The sequence below is a fragment of the Arachis hypogaea genome, chromosome 6 (genome assembly GCF_003086295.3).
Source record: "Arachis hypogaea cultivar Tifrunner chromosome 6, arahy.Tifrunner.gnm2.J5K5, whole genome shotgun sequence".
NCBI lineage: Eukaryota > Viridiplantae > Streptophyta > Magnoliopsida > Fabales > Fabaceae > Arachis > Arachis hypogaea.
This window is the reverse complement of record NC_092041.1, coordinates 11,960,784-11,988,050: the sequence shown is the minus strand read 5'-3', so window position 1 is coordinate 11,988,050 and position 27,267 is coordinate 11,960,784. Positions and strand designations below refer to the sequence as shown.

The window sequence follows — 27,267 nt, the reverse complement described above, 5'->3', positions numbered from 1 at the left end:
ATCATGAATAAACTAGAAGGATGGAAAGAAATATTGCTGAATCAAGCAGGCAAAAAAACACTAATAAAGTCTGTAATTCAGGTAATGCCATCATATGCCATGAATGTCATAAAGTTTCCCAAGAGTTTTTGCAGGAGAATTTGTACAAAGGTTGCGAGATTCGGGTGGGCAACATTGGGGAAGGAACGGGGCATCCATTGAAAAAAGTGGGATAGCATTACTGATAGCAAGAGCAATGGAGGACTGGGGTTTAAAGACCTCGAAGAACAAAATACTACCTACCTTGCCAAACAAGCATGGAGAGCATTGAAGAACCCAAATACAATCTGGTTACAAGTTTTGAAATCGATATATTTTCCGGATGGTAACTTTTGGGCAGCGACATGTAAAAAGGGCGCGTCATGGGTCTGGAAAAGCATCTTGCATGGAAGATAGTTATTATGGGAAAGAGCAAAGTGGAGTATAGGAGATGGTTCCAAAGTAAGCATCTGGAAAGACAATTGGATCACTGGGAGGGGCAGGCCTCTTAATGCAAATAGCACAGATGACTCGAAGGTAAAGGATCTCGTTGTGAATGGGAAAGGGTGGAATAAAAGAATGACTGAAAGCATATTTTTCCAGAAAATTTGCAAAGAGATTCTCAGCACCCCTGTTAGTGTAATGAACAAAGAGGACCACTTGTATTGGCCATGAACTCAATAAGAACCAGATATTATGCTGTAAAAAGAGTTGGGCAGAATATGAAATATGGAAATTCATCAACAAGTGAAGATAAAGGGAGATATGGAAGGAGGTATGGAGAATAGAAGTCACACAGAAGATCATAATGTTCTTATGGAAAGCAAGTCATGATATATTGAAGGTTGTGGTAGGCTTAGAGAAGGGGGTTGAATCTATGCATTCCTTTTTAAGTTGCTGTTATGACCCTTTTAAACAAGATTACAATTCAGATTCTGTTTGAACTCAGCAGCGGAAATTTATGAGACAATTTATTTTTGTCTCATGAATATCAGAAAACAGAACTCAGCTGAGAAGAGAAAAGTGAACACCAGCATGTATCCTGGTTCGGTTGCCTTGTGCTATGCAACCTACATCCAGTCTCCTCCACAATTATGGAAGAATTTCACTATAGTTAACAGTATTACATACACCAATTTCACACTCAAGTTCTGTCCTAACTTGACATTGGCTATGCTAACTCCTAACTATTCACTCTTAGTGCTAACCCAACTAAGAAAGAGATACCAACCAGGTACAAGATACAAGACACTTAGCCAACCTAAAGAAATCAGAAAATAACTCTAGGCTTTTTCCTCAAGTGTTTCACTCAGCCTTTCTCCACTCATGGCTTTTACTTGAGTTTTCTCACAATGCCTTTTCTCACAGAAATTACAGAAAGATAAACATAGAAAAGTACATTACAATCAGTAAAACATGAAGGATATTGACTTCATCAGCAGCCTTTTTGCTATGTGCATAACCAGATTCGCAAACCTCAGATACAGTTCTTCAGTATTGGCCGAATGCTTCTTTGAAAGTAAGCATTATCCAAGTAGAGGAACTTCAGAACACTGTTCTCACACTCTGGTTTCCTCTCCTTGGTTCTGAATGAGCAAGAAGTCTTCTTTTATTCTCCTTGCATGTTGCTTGGATCTTCTTCCAAGGTCAACACCTTGAGCCTTGAGCTTCACCAACCCACAGATTCACTTTTTCACCTTAATCCCCAGAGTAGAAACTTTTCCTCTGACTTCCTCATCTTGACCGAAAGCCACAAAGCAGTAACCATAGAAATCTTCTCATGGTCAACTTGATCTTAGCCATTGAAAAACTACTTGGTCCCCAAGTATCACTTGTGACTGTAGATGTGAAGCAGAATAGGGCAGAGCACAAATTTCTCTTGAATGCCATTTTCGGATAGAGCAGAGAGTTGGGAAGAAGAGATGAGACCGAGTTGCATGTATGAGGAAAAGATTTACCTATAACCTAAGCTTGATTTGGTTTGGATTTGTTGAGATGACTTCTGCCTTTCAAGCTTAGTTTCTCTTTCTTGCTTCTTTGGTGACTATCTTGGTGAAGAAGCTCTCTCTCTCTTTCTCTTTCTTACTTTTCTGAAACCTTGATGTGACTTGATTAGAGAAGAGAAGAATATTGCTTATGGTAATGCAAGATGGTGGGAAATTGAAAATCAATTTCGGGGTTGGATCGGGTTCTTCTTTACTACAGCCCGTTGGTGCCTTGCTTTGCTTCTTTGATGACTTTTGCTTGAGATGAATGACTTGGACTTGTGTTTATTTTTCACTTACTATTCATCCCATTAGCTGATATCTTTTGTTTGATGTTGGGCTGCTGCAACTTAATTAAGGCCTGCAACATAATAATAAATAATTAGCAACATATACTCATTAATTAATTTATCAACACTAATTATTTATTTTGCCAAAAATAATGTTTGTCATCACTAATTAATTTAGTTAATTTCTTAACTCAACAATCTCCCCCTTGATGACAAACATAATTTAAGCAGTAATCAAAAGGAAATATATTTGAGTAAGGTTTAGAGACTCCCTTTGATTTTTGTTATTTGCTCTTATGTTGCTCCCCCTTTCCTTTTCAGGATTAGCTCCCCCTGAATTTGTGCTTTCCTCTTTGTTCCTAATTTTCTTTGATTTTAAAGAGAGCACAATAAAGAGCTAAAATATATTTATTTTGGCTAAGGGATATCAGTTAAGCAACATCACATAATCAGCCCAACATCAAGCTAATACCATCAGCAAACATGTGAAATCAAGTATTAATGCAGCAAAAATCCCAAAAAAAGTACTTGAATCTATTATCCTATTGCTATTACTCCCCCTTTTGTCATCAAGGGTGGATAATAAGCAAGATCAACAAAAACAAAGTCTTGCATCCTGCAGAAAAGAGTTAGTCCATAGTGCAAAGTACTGACTAAACTACCAAAGGTGCAGCAATATCTAGAGTTATTACAGTCATCCAAAATAAAACAGTTCAAAAGTAACTAAAGAAACAAAATTCATGAGACAAAAAGAGAGCAGCAGCAGCAGTTTTTTGAGACAAATCCTAGGCATCAGAACCATTTCCCTCCGAAGCATCTTCCTCCTCAACATCAGTGGCAATGTCTTCATCATTATGGAGGTTATCAATGAAGGTCATGAGCACAGCCACCCTATCTCTTGATTTCTTCAGGAAGTTTTCATGCTTGCTAGCTAGCTTCCTTTGTTCCTTGCTCATGGCAATCAAATGATTTGATTGGAAAACAAACTCTTGAGCAACATCCTTGACCACATTCAGCGGAGCAGATTTCTTCCCAGTGAAAATGGAAGTGCCCTCAGTGGAAGGAGGAGGAGAGTCATCTGGGATGTACTCTTCATCATCATCATCTAGAACCACTCTCTCAGATCTAGTTGGTCCTTTTTGCTGTTTCACTGAACCACCCCCTTTTAGGTATAAATGTCTGTTTTCATAATCCTCATTTGACAGGTCAACACCAAAATTTTCAAATATGCAAGTTAAAAACATGCCATAAGGTAGTGCTTTATCTTTCACACTTCTAACAGAATCAAACATGTATCTAGCCATCAAATAGGCAAAAGAGATTTCTGTTTTAGTGATTAGGGCATACAAAACAAGTGTGTCCGTGTAAGAAACCCTTTGATATGAATTACTTTGAGAAATTAAGATGGGGTTGATAATATGATGCAACTGAGCACGTTCATATCCTAGGGCTTTGTGAGTGGGTGTGATGCCATCAATTAAAGAAACATGTTCACAAATGTGAGCCAGAGCATCATGGTAAGAGATACCAACACCTTCATCCCACTTCACAGATGTATAAGCACACGGCCCAACATCAGTGTACTTCAAGGAAGCATTGATGGTTTCATTATTCAAGATAATGTCTCTGCCCTTAACATAAGAATGCACACTTCCTTCATGGTAAGTCATGTTTGCATAAAATTCTTTGACTAATTGAGGATAAACAGATTTTTTGATTTTGAAAAGGTGATTCCAGTCTAAAAATTCCAGATTTTCAATAAAAGGAAAACCTTTCTTTTTCAAATCAGGTAAATCAGCAAGAAAAGAGGGACATAGATTACGGTACTGAATAAATCCCTCATAAAAGTCATGGTTCATGGCAGATTTGAAACGATGGGGGTTATAGTCTGAGTGAGATGTCATGAAGTGCGATTTGTGAGCAAAAGGGTCAATGCCGGGTTCTCTAACAGATTTGAGAGGGAGATGAGGGTTACCTCGTTGAGAGCGCACAGGAACCGACCTGGATTTGGGTTGTGTTGGTTCGGGAACAGGTTCCTCAGGCGCCGGATGTTTGCCCTTGGAGGAGCTAGGCTTCGCAGAACCAGGTTTTGAGGAGCCTGGCTTGGAAGTTGTGGCCTTTGGTGGTGGTGTCAGCTTGGCAGGAGCAGGGTACCTCGGTGTAGTCTTGGTCCATGCCATGGGAGAAGTGCGAGGAGGAGAGGTAGGAGGAGAAGGTGATAGAGTAAAAGTGGTGTCCTGAGAACGAGTTGATGGTCTAGGATATCCTGGAAGTTTATCGATTTTCTCACGCGGTGCTCTTTTGGCAATAACTTTCTTCCCCATTTTTGGTTAGATTTAGGCTTTTGATGGAAAAGAGACAGTGGAGTGAAAGGGAAGAAACCGAAGGGTTGAGGAGAAGTTATTGAGGGAAGAGAGGGAGTGTTGGTAACCGTACCCAAAAGTGGTTTTCTAAAACCATGCAACTGCATCACTTTTTGAAATGACATGAAAAGACCTGACCTCATAAATTTAAGATTTGATTTGATTTGAAAATAAAAACAGGAAATGAATTTTAAATTTTGAAAAACCAAAAAATAAATTGAAAATCTTTTTGAATTATAAACATTAAATGAAAAATTATTAAAAAAATAAACACACAGCCCATCACCAAAAAAATGTAACATTCACATATGGGCCCAGAGAAAGTTGGATTTAAGGAAACACAATGGACCACTCTTGATCTGATTTTGAGGTTGGCTCAGATTATCTTTCATTTGAAACAAGCCTAGAACATGCTGGCTTGATGGAGACGTTCATCACCTGCCCAGAATTGTCCCATACCTATTTATGAGACAAAAAATCTCCAGCAAATACATCGGCAATTTTCAAATAAAGAATCATAACTCAAAATTCCTAGACAAGTCCTAAGCATACAAAATCTATCCTCAGCTAATAGTTTTGTAAAAATATATGCTAATTGCTCCTCAGATTTAACAAATTGAATGCTAATATCCCCTTTTTGGACATGTTCTCTTATTGAGTGAAATTTCACTTCAATATGGTTCATCCTTGAGTGCAAAACTGGATTTTTAGAAATATTAATGGCACTCATATTATCACACATCAAGGGAATATTTTCAGCCTTTAATTTGTAATCAGCAAGCTGTGTTTTTAACCATAAAAGCTGAGAACAACAAGAAGAAGCAGCTATATACTCAGCCTCTGCAGTGGATAAGGCCACTGTTGGTTGCTTCTTACTTGACCAAACATTTAAGGACTTTTCAAGGAAGCAACATAAACCAAAAGTGCTCCTTCTATCAACTCTATCACCAGCAAAATCTGCATCACAATAACCAACCGCAGAAAAATCATCAATCTTAGGATACCAAAGACCAAAATTAGATGTGCCATGAACGTATCTAATGATCTTTTTAACTGCAGAAAGATGTGACTCTTTAGGTTTGGATTGGAACCTAGAACACAATCTAACACTTTGCACAATATCGGGTCTAGAGGAAGTTAAGTACATAAGTGAACCAATCATTCCTCTATACCTAGTTTCATCAACATCTTTCTCAGTTTCTCCCTTATCTAATTTAGAACTAGGATGCATGGGTGTTCCCATGGATTTGGCATTTTCCATACCAAATTTCTTAACTAATTCCTTGGCATACTTTTCTTGATGAATGAAAATACATTTTTCAGTTTGTTTAATTTGCAGCCCAAGGAAGAAATTAAGTTCACCCATCATACTCATGTCAAATTCACTTGTCATGAGTTTTCCAAATTCAGAACAAAGGGATTCATTTGCTGATCCAAAAATAATGTCATCAACATATATTTGGACTAGAATAAAAGAATCATTAGAGTTCTTGATGAATAGAGTTGTGTCAGTGGTACCTCTTTGAAAACCATTTTTCAAAAGAAAAGAGCTAAGTCTCTCATACCAAGCTCTAGGAGCTTGTCTTAAACCATAGAGAGCTTTAGACAATTTGAAAACATGATTAGAATGTTCTTTATTTTCAAAACCAGGAGGCTGCTCCACATACACTTCTCTATCTATCACACCATTAAAAAAATGCATATTTTACATCCATTTGATATAATTTAAAACCACAAAATGCAGCATAAGCTAAGAGAAGTCTTATGGCTTCCATTCGGGCAACAGGGGCGAATGATTCATCAAAGTCTATTCCTTCTTCTTGGTCATATCCTTGAGCCACTAGCCTTGCCTTGTTTCTTGCAGTGCTACCATCTTCTCCCAACTTGTTCCGAAATATCCACTTGGTGCCGGTCACTTTCTTTCCACTTGGCCTTGGAACCAAAGTCCATACTTGGTTCTTTTCAAACTCAAGAAGCTCATCCTCCATAGCTTTAATCCAAGAAGGGTCACCAAGTGCTTCCTTGACGTTTTGAGGCTCTATTTGTGATAGAAGGGCTATGTTGGATCCTTCATTGGCCTTTCTAGTGGAAGACCTTGTTTGCACTCCATGAGAGACGTCCCCAATGACAAATTCCTCATGATAATTCTTTAAGAATCTCCACTCACGAGGTCTGGTGGACTTGGAGGCAGATTCAGTCACCAAGGGATTCTGGGCGCTGCTAGCCGCAAGATTTCCTTCAGATTCATGAGACAACATGGAATTGTCTCTTGAATTTTCAGCATTTGCAGTTTCATCCTCCTTTTGAGCTTGATTTCCTGCATCACAAACTTCCAAAATGCTTTGCACCAAGTTAGTATCACAAAATTTAACATGTATGGACTCCTCAATAATTCTAGCATCTTGATGATAAACCCTATATGCTTTACTAGTTGTGGAATATCCTACAAACAAACACTCATAAGCCTTTGGATCAAATTTACCCAAATTTTCTTTGTTATTTAAAACAAAACATTTGCATCCAAAGATGTACAAGTAATCTAAGTTTGGTGGGTAGCCTTTCCAAAGTTCATAAGGGGTTTTCTTCAAAAATTTCCTTATGATTGTTCTATTTAAAATGTGGCAAGCTGTGTTAACCGCTTCAGCCCAAAGGAATTTTGGAACATTACTCTCACAAAGCATAGCTCTTGTCATCTCTTGTATGCTTCTATTTCTTCTTTCCACAACACCATTTTGTTGTGGTGTTCTTGGATAAGAGAAGTTGTGAGATATTCCAAATTCCTCACAAAAGGTTTCAAACAAATTATTTTCAAATTCAGTTTCATGATCACTTCTTATAGAAGAGATTTTCAAATCCTTTTCATTTTGAATTTTCTTGCAAAAAGGTTCAAAGGCCGAAAAGGCTTCATTTTTGTGTGCAATAAATAAAACCCAACCAAACCTATTATATTCATCCACAATTACTAAACCATAATGTTTACCACCTAGGCTTTAAGTTCTTGTTGGACCAAGTAAATCAATGTGTAGCAACTCAAGTGGTCTTTTAGTAGAGATGTCTTCCTTTGGTTTAAAAGAACTTTTTGTTTGTTTTCCCATTTGGCAAGCATCACAAGTGATGTCTTTGTCAAACTTTATCAAAGTGAGACCTCTTACTAATTCTTTCTTTACAAGTTTGTTTATTTGAAACATATTTGCATGGCCCAATCTCTTGTGCCATAACCACTTTTCAGATTCTTTAGAGTGAAGACATGCTACATTTTGATCCTTTAGTTCATCAAGAGTAAGTCCATATATATTATTGAAACGCTTGGTAACAAACATCACTTCATTTGTCTTTTCATTAACAACACATCATTCAAGCCTTTTGAAAACAATTAAATATCCTAAATCACACAGCTGACTTATACTCAAAAGATTGTGCTTTAAACCACATACCAAAAGCACATCATCAATGAAAGTAGATTGCTCATTACCTAATTTTCCAACAGCAATGATTTTACCTTTACCATCATCTCCAAAGGTCACAAAACCTCCATCATACTTATTTATTTTGATGAAGTAGGTTGACCTTCCAGTCATGTGCCTTGAACATCCACTATCCATGTATCACATGTCCTTTTTGTTCTTGGATGCTAGGCAAATCTGCATGATGAGTTTCAAGTAGCCTTAGCTATCCAAATTAATTTGGATCCTTTGAAGTTAATCCATCTTGGTTGCCCAAGTGCATTGAAATCACAAACAATATTGTAAACTTTGTTTCCAACAACTCTTTTTTCAATGAAGCATTGTGCATATAAGTGACCAAATTTCTTGCAATTAACACAATGATTTTCTGATGTGTGCCGCTGAAATTGAGGTGAGTTATATTGCTTGAAATGATTAAATGGTTGGAATTTTCTGGTTTTTGGAGGAGATGCATTTCTTTTGACAAACTTATTTTTGTTATAATTATTCCTCTTTGCAAAAATGTTTTCACCATAATTTTTTTTGAATATTTTTACCTTTCGAAAATGAGGTTTTGTTGTAAAATATTGGTTTCTTGAAAGCATCCTCATTTTTTGAAATGTAACCCAAACCTGGCCGGTTTGGACTCGGACCAGTTCTTGGTGAAGGCTCAATTTCACTTGTGTTTGCTTCATCAAATTTTTCTTCACAAGTTGAAACATATCCGATACCTGATTTGCTTGGTATGGATTTGGTATTTGATGAAGAAGCCACAAATTTTATAGAGGAAGTATTAGAAACTGCATCTTCCTTGGCTATGTAGCCTAAACCAGATTTTTCAAACAATGGTCTTTGACTTGCAAGTAATGTGTCCAAGTTTTTGGAACCTTGAGCAAATTTTGCTAAGTCACCATTCAGCCTTTTAATCTTATCATTTAATCTTTCATTTTCAATAATTAACTCATGAGAAGGATCCACAATGTGCTTTTCTTTTAATTTTTCAAGTTCATATTTTAGAAATCTGTTTTCTTCAATGATGTCTAATGCACATTCAGTTTCCTTCATTTTTTCCTTTAAAAAATTATTTTCAGCTCTTAACACATCTCTTTCAGATCTGCATTCATTGTATTTATCAAGCAGTTTTGATGTGTTTAAAGTGAGATCATCAATAATAGCATGCAAGTCCTCAATGGTCAAATCATAATAGTTTACCTCATCAAGATTGTTGTTTCCAGCCATGAAGCAGTCTTTGTCATCTCCTTCAGATTCTTCTTCTTCATTTGAGTCATTCTCAAGATCCTCCCAAGCTGCCATGAGTACTCTCTTCCTTTCCTTCTTTCCTTTGTCCTCCTTTTTGAGCTTTGGACAATTTGACTTGAAGTGTCCAGCCTCCTTGCAATGATGACACGTCACCTTGCTCAAGTCTATCTTGTGCTCCTTTGAACTTGAACCCTTGTATTTGCCCTTGTTCTTCATCATCCTTCTAAATCTCCTAGCAAAAAACAAAAGCTCGTCATCTGAAATACCATCACTAGACTCACTCTCTTTTGGTTCTATTTGTGACTTGAGGGCTATTCCCTTTTTTTTTGAGTCAGTGTTTGTGTGTGTGGCTTCATAGGCAAGGAGTTTTCCTCTCAGCTCATCATAGGTTATGGGACTTATGTTGTTACTCTCGGTTAGGACAGTGGCAGTGTTTTCCCACTCTTTTGTGAGGCTTCTAAGGAGTTTTCTCACCAAGGTTTGTTCTGCATAGTTTGTACCCATAGCATCAAGGTTGTTGATTATGATTGAGAATCTCTCAAACACTTCATCAATGCTTTCTCCATCCTTCATGCTAAACATCTCGTACTCTTTTCGCAGCATATCAATCCTCATTTCTTTTACTTATTTGGTGCCTTCGTGTGTAACCTGGAGTTTTTTCCAGATTTCTTTGGCTGTCTTGCATCTAGACGTCTTTCGGTACTCTTCAAAGCTGATAGCACAGTGAAGAAGGTTGATTGCTTTAGCATTCAGCTCTATCTTCTTCTTATCATCTTCATTCCATTCAGCTTCTTCTTTTGGAGTCACCACTCCATCAGCACTTGTTTTTGTTGGGATCTTTGGACCGCTTACAACGATCTTCCATATGTTGTAGTCAATGGATTGGATGAATATCCTTATCCTTTCTTTCCAGTAGGAATAGTTCTTCCAATTGAAGAAAGGTGGCCGGTTGTTTGACTGGCCTTTAGTGAGGGTGTAAGCAACTGTGGTTGTACCCAAGTTGTTTGCCATTGGATCTTTGCTCCAAGCGGTTAAGCTTAATTCTTGAGACCTCAGCTCTGGATACCAATTGAAGGTTGTGGTAGGCTTAGAGAAGGGGGGTTGAATCTATGCCTTCCTTTTTAAGTTGCTGTTATAACCCTTTTAAACAATATTACAATTCTGATTCTGTTTGAACTCAGCAGTGAAAATTTATGAGACAATTTATTTTTGTCTCATGAATATCAGAAAACAGAACTCAGTAGAAAAGAGAAAAGCGAACACCAGCATGTATCCTGGTTCAGTTGCCTTGTGCTATGCAACCTACATGCAGTCTCCTCCACAATTATGGAAGAATTTCACTATAGTTAACAGTATTACATACACTAATTTCACACTCAAGTTCTGTCCTAACTTGACATTGGCTATGGTAACTCCTAACTATTCACTCTTAGTGCTAACCCAACTAAGAAAGGGATACCAACCAGGTACAAGATACAAGACACTTAGCCAACCTAAAGAAATCAGAAAATAACTCTAGGCTTTTCCCTCAAGTGTTTCACTCAGCCTTTTTCCACTCATGGCTTTTACTTGAGTTTTCTCACAATGCCTTTTCTCATAGAAATTACAGAAAGATAAACATAGAAAAGTACATTACAATCAGTAAAACATGAAGGAGATTGACTTCATCAGTAGCCTCTTTGCTATGTGCATAACCAGATTCACAAACCTCAGATACAGTTCTTCAGTATTGGCCGAATGCTTCTTTGAAAGTAAGCATTATCCAAGTAGAGGAACTTCAGAACACTGTTCTCACACTCTAGTTTTCTCTCCTTGGTTCTGAATGAGCAAGAAGTCTTCTTTTATTCTTCTTGCATGTTGCTTGAATCTTCTTCCAAGATCAACACCTTGAGCCTTGAGCTTCACCAACCCCAGATTCACTTTTTCATCTTAATCCCCAGAGTAGAAACTTTCCCTCTGACTTTCTCATCTTGACCGAAAGCCACAAAGCAGTAACCATAGAAATCTTCACATGGTCAACTTGATCTTAGCCATTGAAAAACTACTTGGTCCCCAAGTATCACTTGTGACCGTAGATGTGAAGCAGAATAGGACAGAGCACAACTTTCTCTTGAATGCCATTTTCAGATAGAGCAGAGAGTTGGAAAGAAGAGATGAGACCGAGTTGCATGTATGAGGAAAAGATTTACCTATAACCTAAGCTTGATTTGGTTTGGATTTGTTGAGATGACTTCTGCCTTTCAAGCTTAGTTTCTCTTTCTTGCTTCTTTGGTGACTATCTTGGTGAAGAAGCTCTCTCTCTCTTTCTCTTTCTTACTTTTCTGAAACCTTGATGTGACTTGATTAGAGAAGAGAGGAACGTTGCTTATGGTAATGCAAGATGGTGGGAAATTAAAAATCAATTTCGGGCTTGGATCGGGTTCTTCTTTACTACAGCCCGTTGGTGCCTTGCTTTGCTTCTTTGATGACTTTTGCTTGAGATGAATGACTTGGGCTTGTCTTTATTTTTTCACTTACTATTCAGTCCATTAGCTGATATCTTTTGTTTGATGTTGGGCTGCTGCAACTTAATTAAGGCCTGCAACATAATAGTAAATAATTAGCAACATATACTCATTAATTAATTTATCAACACTAATTATTTATTTTGCCAAAAATAATGTTTGTCATCACTAATTAATTTAGTTAATTTCTTAACTCAACATATATTACTAGTAGGTTATAACTTACATAAAAGAAAGATGGCACCAGATTCAGTTTGTCAAATATGCTTAAAAAGTTTAGAGATAGTAGAACATGCATTACTGCTATGCGATTGGGCTAGGACAACATGGTTCGGAGCGGAATGTCAATGGACCCCAACAGTTGAGACAGTTAGCTCAATCGGAAATTGGATGGTGGAATGCATAAAAAAGGTGAGAGCAGGTGGTGGAGAGGACCAGGAGAAGAGAATTAGTAAGTTAAGATTTTTCATGTGGGAGATATGAAAAATGAGGAACAGCAAGCTATTTCAACAATAGGAAGTAAATCCTTGTTGCACAATCAGCAGGGCAAGAGCACTAAAGGCAACATACTGGAAACTAGTAGAAAAACAACAGACACAGAAAATAGAAGCCAATAGGAGCAAAACTAACTTGGTGAAATAGAGACCTCTCCCTGAGAACTGGTTGAAAGCAAATGTTGATGTAGCCTTCAGAAACGATACTGGAACAGGTGCAATAGCTGTGGTTATCAGAGATAGTAAAGGAAGGATTATATTAGGTTTCTCAGGAAAGATTCAAGCCAAATCAAATACTATGGCAGAAGCTCAAGAAATAAGGCAAGCATTAATCATAGTGAACAATCTACAAATGGACAGAACTCTAATAGAATTTGATAACTTAAAGCTCGTTCAAGCAATTAAATCCAAGACAACCTTAGGAGAGGCATTGGCCATAATCCAAGATATTCAAATTTTAATGAAGAGTTTACCTGAAAAGGGAATGACTTGGACTCCCAGAAACAAAAATCGTCTAGCCCATGCAGTGACAAAAGCAGCAGAAACAGAATTATTACGAGCGAGTTGGAGTACTAGACCACCTGCAGACATACAAAGCATCATTATAAGTGAGTTTCAAATGTAAAACAAGTATTATAAAGAATTATAGCAAAAATCAAATTAGGCAAAAAGAAGATGCTCGAACCAAGCAATGAGGCAGGAAAGTCAGGATTTAATCCAGATCGTCAATGATCTGAGACAGAGGATCTACATGCAACCCAAGGCGACGCTATTACACGGATGGTGCTGCGGGATCATGAAGCAGAGGAGGTCCAGTGCGGTTTTAACTGTTGGGCGAGGGAGGACATCGACGACGATGTCCTTGCTGATGCTCCGGAAGGAATTCGATGCGGGGGAGACCCAGACACGAGCAAGCTTCGGCGGCGTTGGTATCAAGTAGGGGTTCCCTCATTGCTCTGAATTGCTGAGGAGAAGAAGCTGTAATAGAGCTTGGAAGGTCCCTGGGCGATGGAGGGCGCTGACGGCGATATTCCGGCTGCTGCTACGGAGGCAAGACGGTGCGATGGCAGTTCAGATACGAACAGTCTTCGGTGCCGTCACTCCAGCAGCGTCGCTATCACGCAGGGGTCCGATCAGTGCGCAGAGTTACTGAAGAGAAGAAGCCGCAACGTAGCCTGGGCTGAATCCAGCCTCTCTCATGCGCAGCAAGGGATGGGGATCGCAGCAAGGAATGGGGAACACGGATGAATTTCGGGTCGGTTAGGAGCATGTGTCTCTGTTCTGGACCTGGGCTGAACTGTTGGCCCGGGTCCCTGTCCAAAAAAAAAAAGCTAAATTGTTTTAAGTTCTGATTCAAAAACAATTTCTAATCCTCCAAATAAATTTTTTACTTAAATAATCAATTTGTATTGATTGAGTGATATGTTCACTCGTTTATTTAAATATGTGTTGAAAATTTGAATTCTATTTTGTACATATAGTGATTTATTAACAAAAAATAAACTTTTAAATTGAGTTCAGATCTACACTAGTTCTTAGTTTTTAAAACTGAAAAATATCATAAAAAACAAAAAAAAATTACTTAAAAACTTTGCTGTTGACTTTTTTATCATATCATTATGTTTGACTATCTTTTTGGTTGGTTTTATACAGAAAAGTTGTATATAATCAGGAAAATATAGCTAGAATTCTCTTTAGAAATCATAGAGGAATGATATAGAAGAAATGTAACCACACATTTTAATATAGAAATTAACAGCAATGTCATTTCATTTCAATAAAAGTCTGAAGAAAAAAAGGGATTGGTTTTGTAGTTTATATTCCTTGTGTTGACTGCAGTATATCGGCCTGTAGGGTCAATTAATAAGATTTCAAATGAAATGACGTGCCATATAACAACTCTGTAATCAATAATGTACATATATTAAAAATAAATTAAATAATATATATTTATATATAAATATATAATAATTAATTTTTTATTTTTATATAATAATTTTAAAATTTTATTATTAATTAAATAAATCTTAACTTTCTTGTTATATTTAATATTAATAGTTCGCATTTAAAAGAATAATTTACTAATTGAATTATCCATATTTTTTTATAAGATTATAAAAGAAAATAAAGTATAAAACTTATTCACTTACTTGTTATGTTTAATAACAAATAATTTTTAATGAGGGCTTCGTTCTTTATTTTTTTTCCAAAATGAATTGTATTTACCATTAAAAATAGACACACAGAAAAATAATGTAAAAGTAAAAAATGTGATTAGATATAGTGATAAAGAAACAAGTTCAAATTCTGGATATTAATACGAGCAATTTTTTTATGGGTCATATGTAACCACTCAGAGAATCCCCCACAAAAAAGAAATTTCCTGATTTTAATAGAATGATATTATCAAGTTTATCTAAATTTTTATAATAAAAAAAAAGTAAAAATAGGGATGAAATTGAAGAGAAATTAAAGTGCAAGTAGGACGTTAAAGATTTAGCATGTGATTGGCATAGGGCATAGCAGTAGTAGCAATAGTGAGTGACCCAACTTGATCCTCTCTGAATGTGAGGCATGACCCTCTTTCAATTCAAGGGTCCCCCCCATTCCCAAAAATCAATGGTAGGGAAGAAAAAGAATATGCCAAGCGCCAACTTGCCCTAATCCCACATTAACAAAAATTATCCTATACTCCAAAACACCATTTAAAACATAATTCAGACCTTTTTATAAGGATTTAGCTAATATAAAAAAATTTAAAATTTAAAATTTTTATATATTTGTTGTGTATTTATTAAAATAAATTATTTAAAATTTTTTATTATTAGTAATTTGAATTTGTATCCTTAGGGTATACATTAGCTAAACTCATTTATAATTATGTACATTTAATTTTATGTTTAATTTATGATTACTAAAACAAAAATGTATAATTATAAAAAATTCAAATTATATATTAAATATATTTAGGGGTACCAAATAATTGTTCTACAGAAGGTAAAGGAAGCTTCCTCCACTCATTCCCTCATTCATTGCCACTTCTACACGTTGAAAGCTACAAGAAAATATATAAGTTGGCATAATATGTGGAGAAAAAGTGGCCTTCCACTTGCACTTGGACATACCAACCAATTTACAAGATTTAGTAAAAAAAAAAAAAAAATAATATATATATATATATATATATATAGTTTATTATTCTAAAAGATTTTATTAATATTTTTGAACTTACAGTTAATTTATCCAAAATATAAAGATTTAAAAATTTATTTATTATTTTACCCTAAATAAGGACTTTAGAATTAAGACTTTATTAAGACTCCTAGTTTAAATTAATAAAGTCTTTTAGAATAATAAACGTTGAAATTTAACTAAGAATTAAGACTTTTTATCCTAATCTGCTATCTCTTTTTAGAGGCTAGTCTGTCCGAAATATAAGCTCTCAAAAATTTATTTGTTATTTTACTCCCCTGCTTATTTGACCAATTGAACTCTCTAGAACTAAAAAGATATTGAAAATGGAATGGAAACTAACAGAGTAACTTACCAAAAGAATAAATAGAGCTATGGAAGATGGGATTGGTGGGTGGTATGGCAAAATGTAAGTGGAAGGACCAAATGGCCCCTTCTTGATGTTGACAACACTGCCCTTTCAGTTTCACCCTCGCATAACTGCTTTAACGGACATACCCACTTGCCCCATTATTTTCTTTCAATACCCCCCACAAGGAAATAACAAGAATAGAGAAATGCTAGTTTTTTCATCTATTCATGTTTTTAATCAACATTTTCCACCAACTTTCATGTACAATATTGAGAAACTTTAACGAAGTTTGATAAATGTGTTGTTCTAATAGCATTTTTTCTAAAAAAAAGTAAAAAAAATCTAAATAAGATAGGAAACAAATAAGGCATAAAACATGTAAACAACAAAGTTTGTGTTAAACGTGTGACTTGAAATCCAATGTCGTGTCAAACACCAACTGCCTAAAGCAAACAAAAGATTTCATTCATTGTTCATAATGTGTCTTGCTAACTCATGAAATGAATCAAATTTCATATATTGTTCATTTGGAGAGGCAAAAATCACAAGCCATCTCATTTGGCTGTGGAGGAAATAATCATTGTGGGATTGCCAACACTTCTCAAATCAATGCAATAGCCAGAACAATCAAAGGACGACAAAAATAAAAGAAATATTTTTGTTTGAGACATGAATCTAATGCCTAATCACATGTTCAATCTTCCTCAAGTTATATATGAATGGAGAAAACCAAGTTAGTTTGGCCAAGTTTCATTGAATGTTAGCTAAGCCTTTCCATCCCAATCAAACCATCCGAAAACGAGCCGATAGCCTGAAAATCCAATCCTCTTGTCCGTCCGGGTGCACCTCCTTTGAGCGCGGAGACATCCAACATGATTCTGTTATGCCAAGTGCGAAGTTAGTAATGAAGCTATTGCCTCAATATCTTTGTAACTTAGAATTCTGTTAGATTCGTGACACAGTGAATCTTAACATAATTTATATTGAATAGTTGATGTACTAAATTTCGAGAGTAATAGATACTTTAGCATGGAGAGTTTAGAGGGCTTACAAATTCTTTGATTCCTTCTCCAGTCCAGAAGAGATGCAGTTTATGATAATCTTGTCATCGATTTTTGACACCGAATGATCCAATGGTAGATTGAACTCTCCAAGTGCTGCTGGAATGAAAGATTCAACAAATCAACTTGGGTACATGCAGTTAAGACTGAGCATCACATTTATTTACTGAATGGATTCTTACCTGATTTAGGTGTAGCAGCAACACAACCACCAAGTCCCAATAATTTCTGTACCAATGGATACATTATATCAGGCTACGTGCCTACGTCCATGGTTAGAAGTTCACAAAATCAAGAGGTTTGTGTATGTTACCTTGAGTTTTTCGTAACACTCCTCAAGGTTATCATTGTATAAGATGAAATCAAATATGTTTGATGATTTCCCTTGCTCGATCTCAGCTGCAGCATTTCGGAGTCGCTTCAAGATTTGTTCTTCTGTCTCTGTCCCTCTGGTTTCAAAGCAATTGAGGTTCAGTTATGAATTTTGGGAGGTTTGAGGACTTTAAAAGGAGGGCATGCTAAGTAGCTTATTATTATTCACCTGTCACGAAGGCGCTTCTCCAGCTCTTCCATTGATGGGGGACAAACAAATATGAATACAGCTTCAAGAGAACTAGACCTCACGGATCTGGCGCCTTGAACATCAATATCAAGAATACATCTCTGAATTAAAGAGAGAGAAAAAGACACTAATGAGAAATCTAAAAAAAAGATATTCAAAGAAATGCAATCTTAGGAGGATGAAGTACTATCATGTCAAGCCTTAAATAGAATGTAATTTCATTACTATCATAATACAAGACAAAGGATTGATTTTAAGTATGCCAAGGTATTATAATTATAAACTGGAATGTACTATTTGATAGAAACTATGCTTCTTTTCCCTAATAATAATAATAATAATTCAGAAGGAACTTACTTTCCCAGCATCTGCTACTACTTCAACAGCCTCAACACTGGTCCCATACAAATTACCATGGACAGAAGCAAACTCAAGAAATTTTCCATCTTTAATCTCTTTCTCCATTACACTCTTCTCAGTAAAATGGTAATGGACTCCATCTTTCTCCATGCCCCTTGGTGCACGAGTGGTGTGGCTCACCGAAAAACCAAACATGGATGGGAATTCCTTCATCAGCATTGATATCAGTGTTCCTTTGCCTACCCCAGAAGGTCCACTGATAACAACCGGCTTCTCGGCATTACCTATCACTCCCTTACTCCACGCAACAACCTCAGTCCCCAGTTGTTTTTGCTGCTGCCTAACATATTGAGTGTCCACCTACCAATAATGTGAAAACGGAAAATTCAACATCCATTAGGAGACTACAGAAATCTAGCAATGTTTCAGACTTTCCATACACTAGTAATAGTTTGATATCAAGTTAAGGATTTCGGTTTGCAAAAACACCAACCTCCAAAAACCATATTTGATCATCTGACTTGGCACCCTTCTTAAGAATTAGTATTCGGTCGTTCAAAAACACCGCGGAGTGGCCTTTGCTCGACAGAGGTTTGGTGCCATGCACGGTGGGATGAATCCTGCAATTTAAAAAGGATATTCAGCACCAAAAGCTTGAGAGGAGCAGCTATGAAGCCAAGAAACTTAAACTGACCATTCTCCAAGACTACGGTCAAAAATTTGAACTTCAATGGACAAAGTTCCATCATCAGCGCCACCAATGACATACTGTCAAACAAATGGAGGCTCATTTTTTCGTTGTACGCAGAAGATTGTCTAGCTACTTTATAACATGGCATGGTATATAGTCTTACCATTTTATTTCCAATTGTAGTTATAGTTTTGCAAGTTCCATTTTTCAATTCAAAGCCATTAAGAGGCTCATTCTGAAGGTCATCAACAAGGAATGCTGGTGCTTCTCCCTAGTGATCAAAACAATTTAAGAGAGATTTAGATTCAAAGCAAAACCACTTTGATCCACATTTGAACATCATGATATTACTGCATTATCCTTGAAATCTGAAACCATTTCTAACCCTTCCAATCCTCATTCAAACATCAGAGCAAAAGTATGGGGAAGCTTACCATAGAGTTATAAGACTGCAAAATCCTGAATTAAACCCTGAACAAAAAGTAAATGCAAAAACATAGATCAATATCACAACCTAACCAAGAGATCTATCAATAAATGCAAAGATGCAAACTTTCATAACAGAGAGAGAGAGAGGAGCAAAATCCATTACATGAAACATCAAAATGATAGCCAGAAGATCCCAATGAGATTTATGGAAAACAGAATTTAGAGATGCAACAATAACTCACCAAGCTTGGTTTTTTATTCAATAAATCCATCAGCCTGATCCTTAAACATAAGAATTTGGGAAAAATTAATTTATTTTTCATATTAAAAAAACAATTCAGACCTCCGAACCTGAAATTTTAAACAAAAACAAAACCCAACATGGGGGTTTTCATTTTTCCTCTGTTCTCTCTCTCAAAACGAGGTATATAGAGAAAAGGTAAATGAAGGCCAAAACCACACGCAACCAGAACAAGTGGATCAAACAGAAGAAAACCCAGATCGCAATGGCAGGAAAGACGAAACCTTTAAAGAGATTCCAGCACCAATGTTGATATTTTATGTGAGCATCATTACCTTAGCAACAGAAACAAAACAACAAGCAGCTTGTAGGCGTGTTGAACAACCAACCAAACCTTAAAAAGAAGTTAGCTTTATTGTGTTGGGGGTGTGTGTGTGTGTGTGTGTTGGGGGTCAGAGTAGTTGTTGTTGTAATGAAATCAAAACAAGGTTGGAAAAAAAATGGAAGGAATAAGAATGAGAGGAGAAGGATGAAGGGTTGTTCATATTTGTAGGGCGAGAGAGAGAGAGAGAAAGAAAGGGGGCGGCTTTAGTTTTTCTTCGTGGGAGAGAGGGGGGAAGGGACCCTTTTGGTTTGGCTTTCGCCTTTGCTTTGACCCCTTGGCTTTGCTTTCGTTTTCTTGTGCGGTGCTTATGAACCTTCTTCCTTTTTGTTTCTTTATTCATTTTGGAAATTTCTCATTTCTTTTCTCATCTTTCCATTTTTAATAAAAAGAGAAAATATTTTTCGAGATTTTCTTTGATTCACTTAAGCTGCGTCTCAAAATGGAGAGTGAGAGTTAAATACTAAATTAAATTTTGGACCCTTAAATTTTTGTATTATATTTATTATAAAATATATTAAATTGAGTTATGGTTTGTTATTGTGTTTGATTTAAAATAATGTTTAGTTTAAAATAGAAAAATTAGAGATAGATTTGGAATTTAAAATTTTAAATGAGAATATTTTTAAAAAAAAAATATTATTAAAGTTTTAGATTTTGTTTTTACAAATTTTAGAGTGTGTTTAATTTGTGTTTTTATTTTCTATTTTATGAATTTGTAAAGAAAAAAGTGAAAACGGTAAAAATAATAAAACTTTATTTTTTGACTTTCTGTTGTTACCTCTGTGTTTTTACTTTTTAAACAAAAAATGTTGAAAATAAAAACAAAAAATAAAAACACAAACCAAACACATTCATATATTTTTATTTTTTAAAAGATACTGAAATTTAGTAAAATTTTAGTTCTAATTTATGGTTTTCAAACATAATATTAAATCCTAACTCTTTATTCTAAGTATTATTTAATGAGTTAATATTTAAATTAATCCTAAAATTATACCTGTGTCATAATTTAGTCTTAATATTTTTTTATTTATTTAGTATTTACAATTCATATTAGTTTTTGATTTTGTTTTTGTCATCATGTGCTATGTAATGACCGATATTTTATTAGACTTTTTAATAACTATTTGAAGTGATAATTGAAACTTTTATCTTAATTACTCTTTACGAAACATTTAAAATTCTAATCCTAATTTACTTTAAGGGTTTTTTTAAGGCTTTTTAAAAAATAAATTAAGGTAAAATCTTTTAATCGTCACATTAAATAATTATTAAAAGATTTAGCAAAGTAGCTGTCGTTATATCTGAACACACTGTTAAATAATTTTATAACAAAAATTGACTATAGTGAATCAGTGATGCCAAAATTATGATTAAATTGAGTAAATTTAAATTTTAAGGACTAAATTAAGATGTAAATGTAATTTCAAGGATCATGTTAATAATATTTATAGTTTTTAAAAATACTATTAAAAGAAAATAGAATTTATAATATTACTAATAAAATAAAATGTGACAAAAAATATATAATTTTTTATAAATGATAAACAATATTTTATATTTTGCAAATTTTTTGTGTATTTTATCTGAGATTTTGTAGAAATATTTAGCTAATTATTTAGAATGTATAAGCAAAAAGTTAGATTATAGATTTTTTTTAATAATTTTAATTATTGATAAAAAAAATCACATGGTATAAAATTATAAATTTTAAGAATAAAAATATTTTTTTTAATTAATCTTATGAGAGAAGTAGATATTCGATATATTAAAAAATCTAAACCTATATAAAATAATAAATATAATTGAAAAATCCAACAAAACAAAATAATAAACGTAACATAACATAATTTAACTTTAAAGATAAAATTTATAATTTACTAACTAAAATACAACAAAAATTTAACATACAGTGGTGAAATTTGAAACAAAATTTTGGAGGGGTAAAAAATTTAATATAAAAATTTAATCATAATATTTATATTAAAATAAAATTTATAAATATAATTATTTTTAAATTTGTTATTAATAAGATAATAAATAAATAATTCTACAAATAAAAAATACAAAATAATTTATAATAATACTTTTCGAGTTTTTAGTGACTTGAAATTTTCAATAATTGAATCAAAACTAAACTTTTCAGCAATTTATAATATTTATTGAATTCTTTTATCAATTTATACAAATACAATAATATTAATACTTATTAGATATTCTAATATTTTTTATCATATAAAAATTAAATTAAATAAACAATAAAATATAAAATAATATTAAATTAAATAAATAAAAAATACCTAGTTTTTTATATTTGAACTCAAAAATAGAAGGAATGTTGCTTGTTGAATAGAGAGTTACGAAATCCGAATAAAGAAGCATGCTTTTATAATAGTGATTTTTATCTTTTATTTTGTTAGATGATCTTTTTTATTTTTATCTTTTTTTATTAGATAACTTTTTTTATTTGATTTAATTGTTAGATGATTTTTTTTGTTAGATAACTTTTTATTTAATTTGATTTTATCTTTTAATTTTGATGTGTTGCGAAAGCCAACAAAGACCCACTCAATTCAGTCTAAATCTAATATGTTTTTAATGTTTAAAATTAAAAATGATTGTGCAATAAAAACAAGAGATGAGAATTAAACTTGAATATTTTAAGTCATAGTAAATTATTTGAGTCAACTGAACTATTTTTTATTTTTTTAAAGAAGTACTACTAATTTTTTTATAAAAAATTTGGGGCCATTGTTTCAAGTAAGCTCCACCCCTGTTAACATACAATATTAAAATATTAATATAATTTTAAAGTGAAACAATTTCAAACACATAAAATTCTTTTAAATATTGTAACTCACACTTTTATGATAACTTCGTTAAAATTCCATATTATAAAAACCAATAATAACTAAATTTTTTTATCATCTTTAAACGGATATATTTATTTTTTTACCACTAGTTAGGACATCTCTTCATTAGTAGCTCAGATCTTGAATCCTTCTAAATTACAACACAAAAAAGAAAAAAAAATTAGTCAGTTGTAACCTGTACAAGCAATATCGGTTCATATAATACTAGAAATCTTCAGTGCACAAAATAAATACATTAATTGAATGACATATTAGTAATTTTGTACATATTTTTTCTTCTCATGTCATTAAAATAAGGCCATAAGGGATTTACAACTTTTATGGAAATTTTTATTTTAATAAATAAATTAATTATAATAATTACCGAAACAAATAACGAAATACATGTATTTTTAAAAAAAATAAAAAATAATAAAAAAATATTAATATTATCAATAATTTAAATTTTTAGTATGCAATTAATACATAAAAAGATTGGTAGAAGATATTAAAATGGATATATTTGATCAATTAGTATTCAAAAAAGTTGAAGAAATAGTGGAAAGAAAATTGAAATGGTTATCTCTACGTTCTCTTCCCACCATCCCATCAATTTCTCTCGCAAATGGCAAACGGTTATTTTTATTTTTTAAATTTAAATAAATTCAATTGGATCATAATTTAAACTAACATTTTTTATATATTCTTTTTTAAGTATTAATTTTTTATGTATCCATTTTAAAAAAATTTAAATTAAATTATGATCGAATTGAATTGATTTAAATTTGAAAAATAAAAATAACCGTTTTACCAATTGGTAGGAGAGATTAATGGGATAGTGAGAAGATAATTGAAACGGTTACCCTCGCGTAGATAGTGGGAGATAAGGTAAGAGATAACTATTTTAATTCCATTCCACTGTCCCATCAACCTTTAATAATTGATCAAACATATCAATTTTATTCTCTTCTACCAACCTTTTTATGTACTAATTGCATACTAAAAATTTGGATTATTGATAATATTAATATTTTTTATTTTTTTATTTTTTTAAATACACCGTAAACGAGATATTTATCTCATTTATAATGTAAACAAGATATGTTTATATCTCGTTTACAATATAAACAATATAAGAGAGAAGTATTTATTTTGGTAAATATTTTTTAAATTATTTATCTTAGTAATTGTTATAATTTATTTTTTTATTAAAATAAAAAATCCACTTTTATGGTGGGATCAAATTTTATTGAACTATAGAAATTTAATAGGGATAAGTATTGTTTTGGTTCCTAACGTTGAGGGTTAGAATCGAAACTGTTTCAACGTAATTTTGGATTTAAAATTATCCTTAACATATTTTTTCGTATTAAAATTGTCCTTTTTAATAAAATTTTTAATTTTATTCCTAAAATATCCCTACTTTAATAAAAATATAAATTTAAAAAAAAAAGAAAAGAATGCGTTTGGGGGAGGGGGCGAAAGGAAACGCGAACGGGGGAGGGAGAGGGGAAAAGGGAAAGAAAGAGGGGGAAGAGGAAGGCGCCAGCGAAACTTGGAGCTGCTGTCGCCGTCGCCGGAAGAAAGAAGAAAGAAGAGGGGCTGGGAAGAAGAGAATAGGGGAAAGAGAGAGTGAGCGTCGGTGGAGGGGAGGACCGTTCATGCATGCTTCTGCCGCCGTGGAGTGCATCGCTGGGAAGAGGAGAGAGAGAGGGATCCGAGATTGAGCTGGTCTGCGGACGCTTCGTCGTCGGTCTGCGGGTGATGGGTGGCCGAGGAGAGAGAGGGATTCGAGGGTGGAGTGCGTCGCCGGTCCTTGCACGCTTCATCGCCGCCGCTGGTGATGGGTGGCCGAGGAGAGAGAGGGATCCGAGGGGGGCGTGCGTCACCAGTCCTCGCACGCTCTGTCGCCGCCGTTAGTGATGGGTGGCCAAGCGCCGATGATTCTGCATCTTCTTCAACTTCTGCATCTGCATCTGCTTCTGCTTAAGTTTTTGTTTTTGATTCTATGACTACCTCTGTTTCTGATTCTATGACTGCCTATGTTTCTGTTTCTGCGACGACCTCTACTTCTGATTTTGATTTGTTATTTTTTGATTTTATTGTTGTTGTGTGTTGATTTGGTGGTTGAATTTGAATTGATTTGTTGAATTTATGAGGATTTGTTGAATTTGTGTTGATTTTATTAATGTTTTTTTTTGTAGTGGAGGTAAAGGTGTTGATGGTAGTGGAGGGTATTTTTGTCAAAAAAAATTAAAAGAACGATTTTAATACGAAAAAAATAGATTAAGGATGATTTTAAATCCAAAATAACATTGGGAACAACTTTGATTCTCACTCTCAACATTAGAACCAAAACAATACTTATCCCAATTTAATATTTTGAATAGCAAAAACTTGGAGAAAACGATGTAAAACTTTAGCAAATATGAAATATAAGAATATAGGTTGCGTTTGTTTTTGGAGACAGGATAGAACATGACACTAAGACAGAGACAATAGAACGGAGACACCAAAAATTATTTTTTGTGTTTTGTGTTTGGATATGATGGACAAGACACTGATGTAATGTCCTGTATTATGTTTGGATAGACATGGACAAAACTAAAATAGTATGCAAAATGCCTGAAATAGCCAAATAATTCTAAATTTTGTACATCGTACAAATCAATTTAATAAAAAATAAGAGTACATAAGAGTACAAAAAATTACAAGAAAAATTAGTCTATAAACCAATAAGATAAAAATGACATTAAAGTAACAAAATTAAAAATAAATAAAGTAACATAAAATAGAGAAGTGAATTAAATCTCCATTAACACAGCATGCCATAAAGAAGAGAATGAACAATAAAAAGGAATAAATTAATTATCCAATCAAATAAAAAATTCTAAAAAAAAGAGAGTATCTAAAAAAAGAAGGTTTAATTACTCTGTTGGTCCCCTATAGTTTAGCGAATTTTTCAATTAGGTCCCTAAACTTTTTTTCCTTTCAATTGGGTCCCTGCCCCCAATTTTTTTTTCAATTAGGTCCCTACCGTGACCAAACTGTTAGATTTAACGGAATATTCCGTTCCTAAGTTAAAGATTCCCTAACTTTATGTGAAATCCCTAATGCTTTTTCACTCATATTTTTCTGAAATACCATTTTACCCTCTTGAAAACTGTTCGGTCTCTTCTCCCAAACTTAGAGAAGAAACTCGTGTGCATGCCTTGCTTCCCAACTCGCTCAGCTGCAGAGATTAATCCCACCGGAATATTGCGGGAGGGTTTGGCATCTCTGATATCACTGCCGTCGTCGTAGGCGTTGCTTCTTCCTCTAGGTAAGACAACGCTCAACGTTTCACTGGTTGAAGGTTTTTTGTTCTTTTCTCCTGTGAAAGTTTGTCATTCTGTTTATTAGAGCTTCCTTGTGTTTCTCGAAGTGTTTGAAGAGGGATTTATGGCATTTTTTTTTGATATGCAGTTATGGGTGATTTGGATTTCAGTATCGAAATCCACCATGGTGGCAAATTTATTGACAGTGGACAACGATTAGAGTATTTAGGAGGAATGGTTGTGGAGGATTTACATTTTGAGGTTGATGAATGGTCATTGCAAGAGATTGTCAGTCAGCTAAAGCAACTAGGGTATAAGGGTTTTGCTAGGGTCTGGTATAAGGAACCTGGGATGGATTTGAAGTCAGGTCTTAGAGAGTTGAAGTCCGATGGGGATGCGATGAGAATGGCTAGGTCACTGGTGTCAAATTCCTGCAAACATTGCGAGGTATATGTTGTCGATGGAGCCAGAGAAAGTAATGGGATTCAGATCACTTCAACTGATGCTGATTATGTGCCAGAGGAAGGTGAGGACAGTGCTAATGATGATGGGTTGCTAGAGGTTGAAGTGGATGCTGAGTTAGAGCCTTCTACTGAAGAAGAGGTATTTGATGATAGTGCTGATGATGGTGACCATGATGATCAGTTTGGGTTCGAGGTGGAGGATAATGATCCACCATCAAATGCATTTGGGGGATTTACTGGCCCACTAAATGATGAGAGAACTGCAGCAGCTGGAACAGCTGAAGGTGATGAAGGTTTAAGGGAGGGTGATGAGCAAGTTGGGAGCTTATCTGATGGATATGAGACTGATGACATAGATAGTTATGAGGGGGACTCTGATGATATGATAAAAAAGAGGAGGTTCCCTAAGTACAATGAGGCAGAGATGAACAGAGAGTATGAATTTCAGGTGGGGCTGGAATTTAAATCACTTAGTCAATTCAAAGAGGCTGTTAAGGAGCATGCCCTATTGAATGGTAGGGACATTAGGTTTCGAAAAAATGATAAGCTGAGGTGTAGAGTTGTTTGCAAATGAAGAAAGGGAAAGTGCAAGTGGGTTTGTTTTGTGAGTAAGGTGGGGGGTTCTGACTGTTTCCGGATCAAGACGTTGAATGGAAAGCATACATGTGGAAGGAACTATAGCGGAAGACTTGCATCTAAGTAGTTGGATCTCAAAGAAGATTGCCAACAACATCAGTAGAGGGGAAGAGATGAAGCTTGCGACAGTTATTCAGACTATACAAGACAAATACATGGCCAATATCAGTGTTGGTAAGGCTTACTGGGCAAGGAGGAAGGCAAGAGAAGAGGTACATGGGTGGGCAATCCAACAGTATGCTAAACTAAGGGATTACTGTGCAGAGATACTTAGGGTAAATCCAGGATCTAGTCTGACCATATTGGTTGATAGGCCTTCTCTTACGCACCAGCCCCGATTTATGAGAATGTACATGTGCCTTGATGCA

At 34.5% G+C, this 27,267-nt stretch overlaps 2 protein-coding genes across 5 annotated transcripts; both read right to left on the bottom strand.

Moving 5' to 3' along the window:
• Nucleotides 1–6,065: 6,065 nt before the first annotated feature.
• On the bottom strand, nt 6,066–14,724 carry LOC112696047 (uncharacterized). The gene is made up of 5 exons (XM_072196725.1): nt 13,043–14,724; nt 12,831–12,938; nt 12,494–12,581; nt 9,312–11,937; nt 6,066–8,297 (listed from the first exon to the last, which is right to left on the bottom strand). The coding sequence occupies exons 4-5, from the start codon at nt 9,972–9,974 to the stop codon at nt 8,262–8,264; spliced, it is 699 nt and encodes a 232-aa protein (XP_072052826.1). The 5' UTR covers nt 9,975–11,937; nt 12,494–12,581; nt 12,831–12,938; nt 13,043–14,724; the 3' UTR covers nt 6,066–8,261.
• Nucleotides 14,725–16,345: 1,621 nt separating this feature from the next.
• Nucleotides 16,346–20,059, bottom strand: LOC112696046 (guanylate kinase 2). 4 transcript variants are annotated; one of them, XM_072196723.1, is made up of 12 exons: nt 19,581–20,059; nt 19,247–19,286; nt 19,010–19,046; nt 18,739–18,846; nt 18,579–18,652; nt 18,378–18,504; nt 17,882–18,244; nt 17,504–17,625; nt 17,276–17,411; nt 17,145–17,190; nt 16,953–17,061; nt 16,346–16,779 (listed from the first exon to the last, which is right to left on the bottom strand). In XM_072196723.1, the coding sequence occupies exons 3-12, from the start codon at nt 19,010–19,012 to the stop codon at nt 16,662–16,664; spliced, it is 1,206 nt and encodes a 401-aa protein (XP_072052824.1). In that variant the 5' UTR covers nt 19,013–19,046; nt 19,247–19,286; nt 19,581–20,059; the 3' UTR covers nt 16,346–16,661. The 4 variants fall into 4 exon arrangements, with proteins under 4 accessions (XP_072052824.1, XP_072052825.1, XP_025604414.1 ...); XM_072196724.1 differs by having other exon boundaries at nt 16,953–17,058; XM_025748629.3 differs by lacking the exon at nt 19,247–19,286 and having other exon boundaries at nt 19,581–19,937.
• Nucleotides 20,060–27,267: the final 7,208 nt, after the last annotated feature.

Bases quoted from the DNA above. Each gene is read 5' to 3' on its own strand.
- LOC112696046 (XM_072196723.1), bottom strand. The intron at 17,412-17,503 runs GTGAATAATAAT...CTTTGAAACCAG, and splicing joins GAGAAGCGCCTTCGTGACAG to AGGGACAGAGACAGAAGAAC. The intron at 17,062-17,144 runs GTAAGAATCCAT...CTTTCATTCCAG, and splicing joins TGCTGCTACACCTAAATCAG to CAGCACTTGGAGAGTTCAAT.
- LOC112696047 (XM_072196725.1), bottom strand. From the start codon at position 9,974: ATGAGGATTGATATGCTGCGAAAAGAGTACGAGATGTTTAGCATGAAG. The intron at 8,298-9,311 runs GTAAACTATTAT...CTCATCATGCAG, and splicing joins GAAACAACAATCTTGATGAG to ATTTGCCTAGCATCCAAGAA.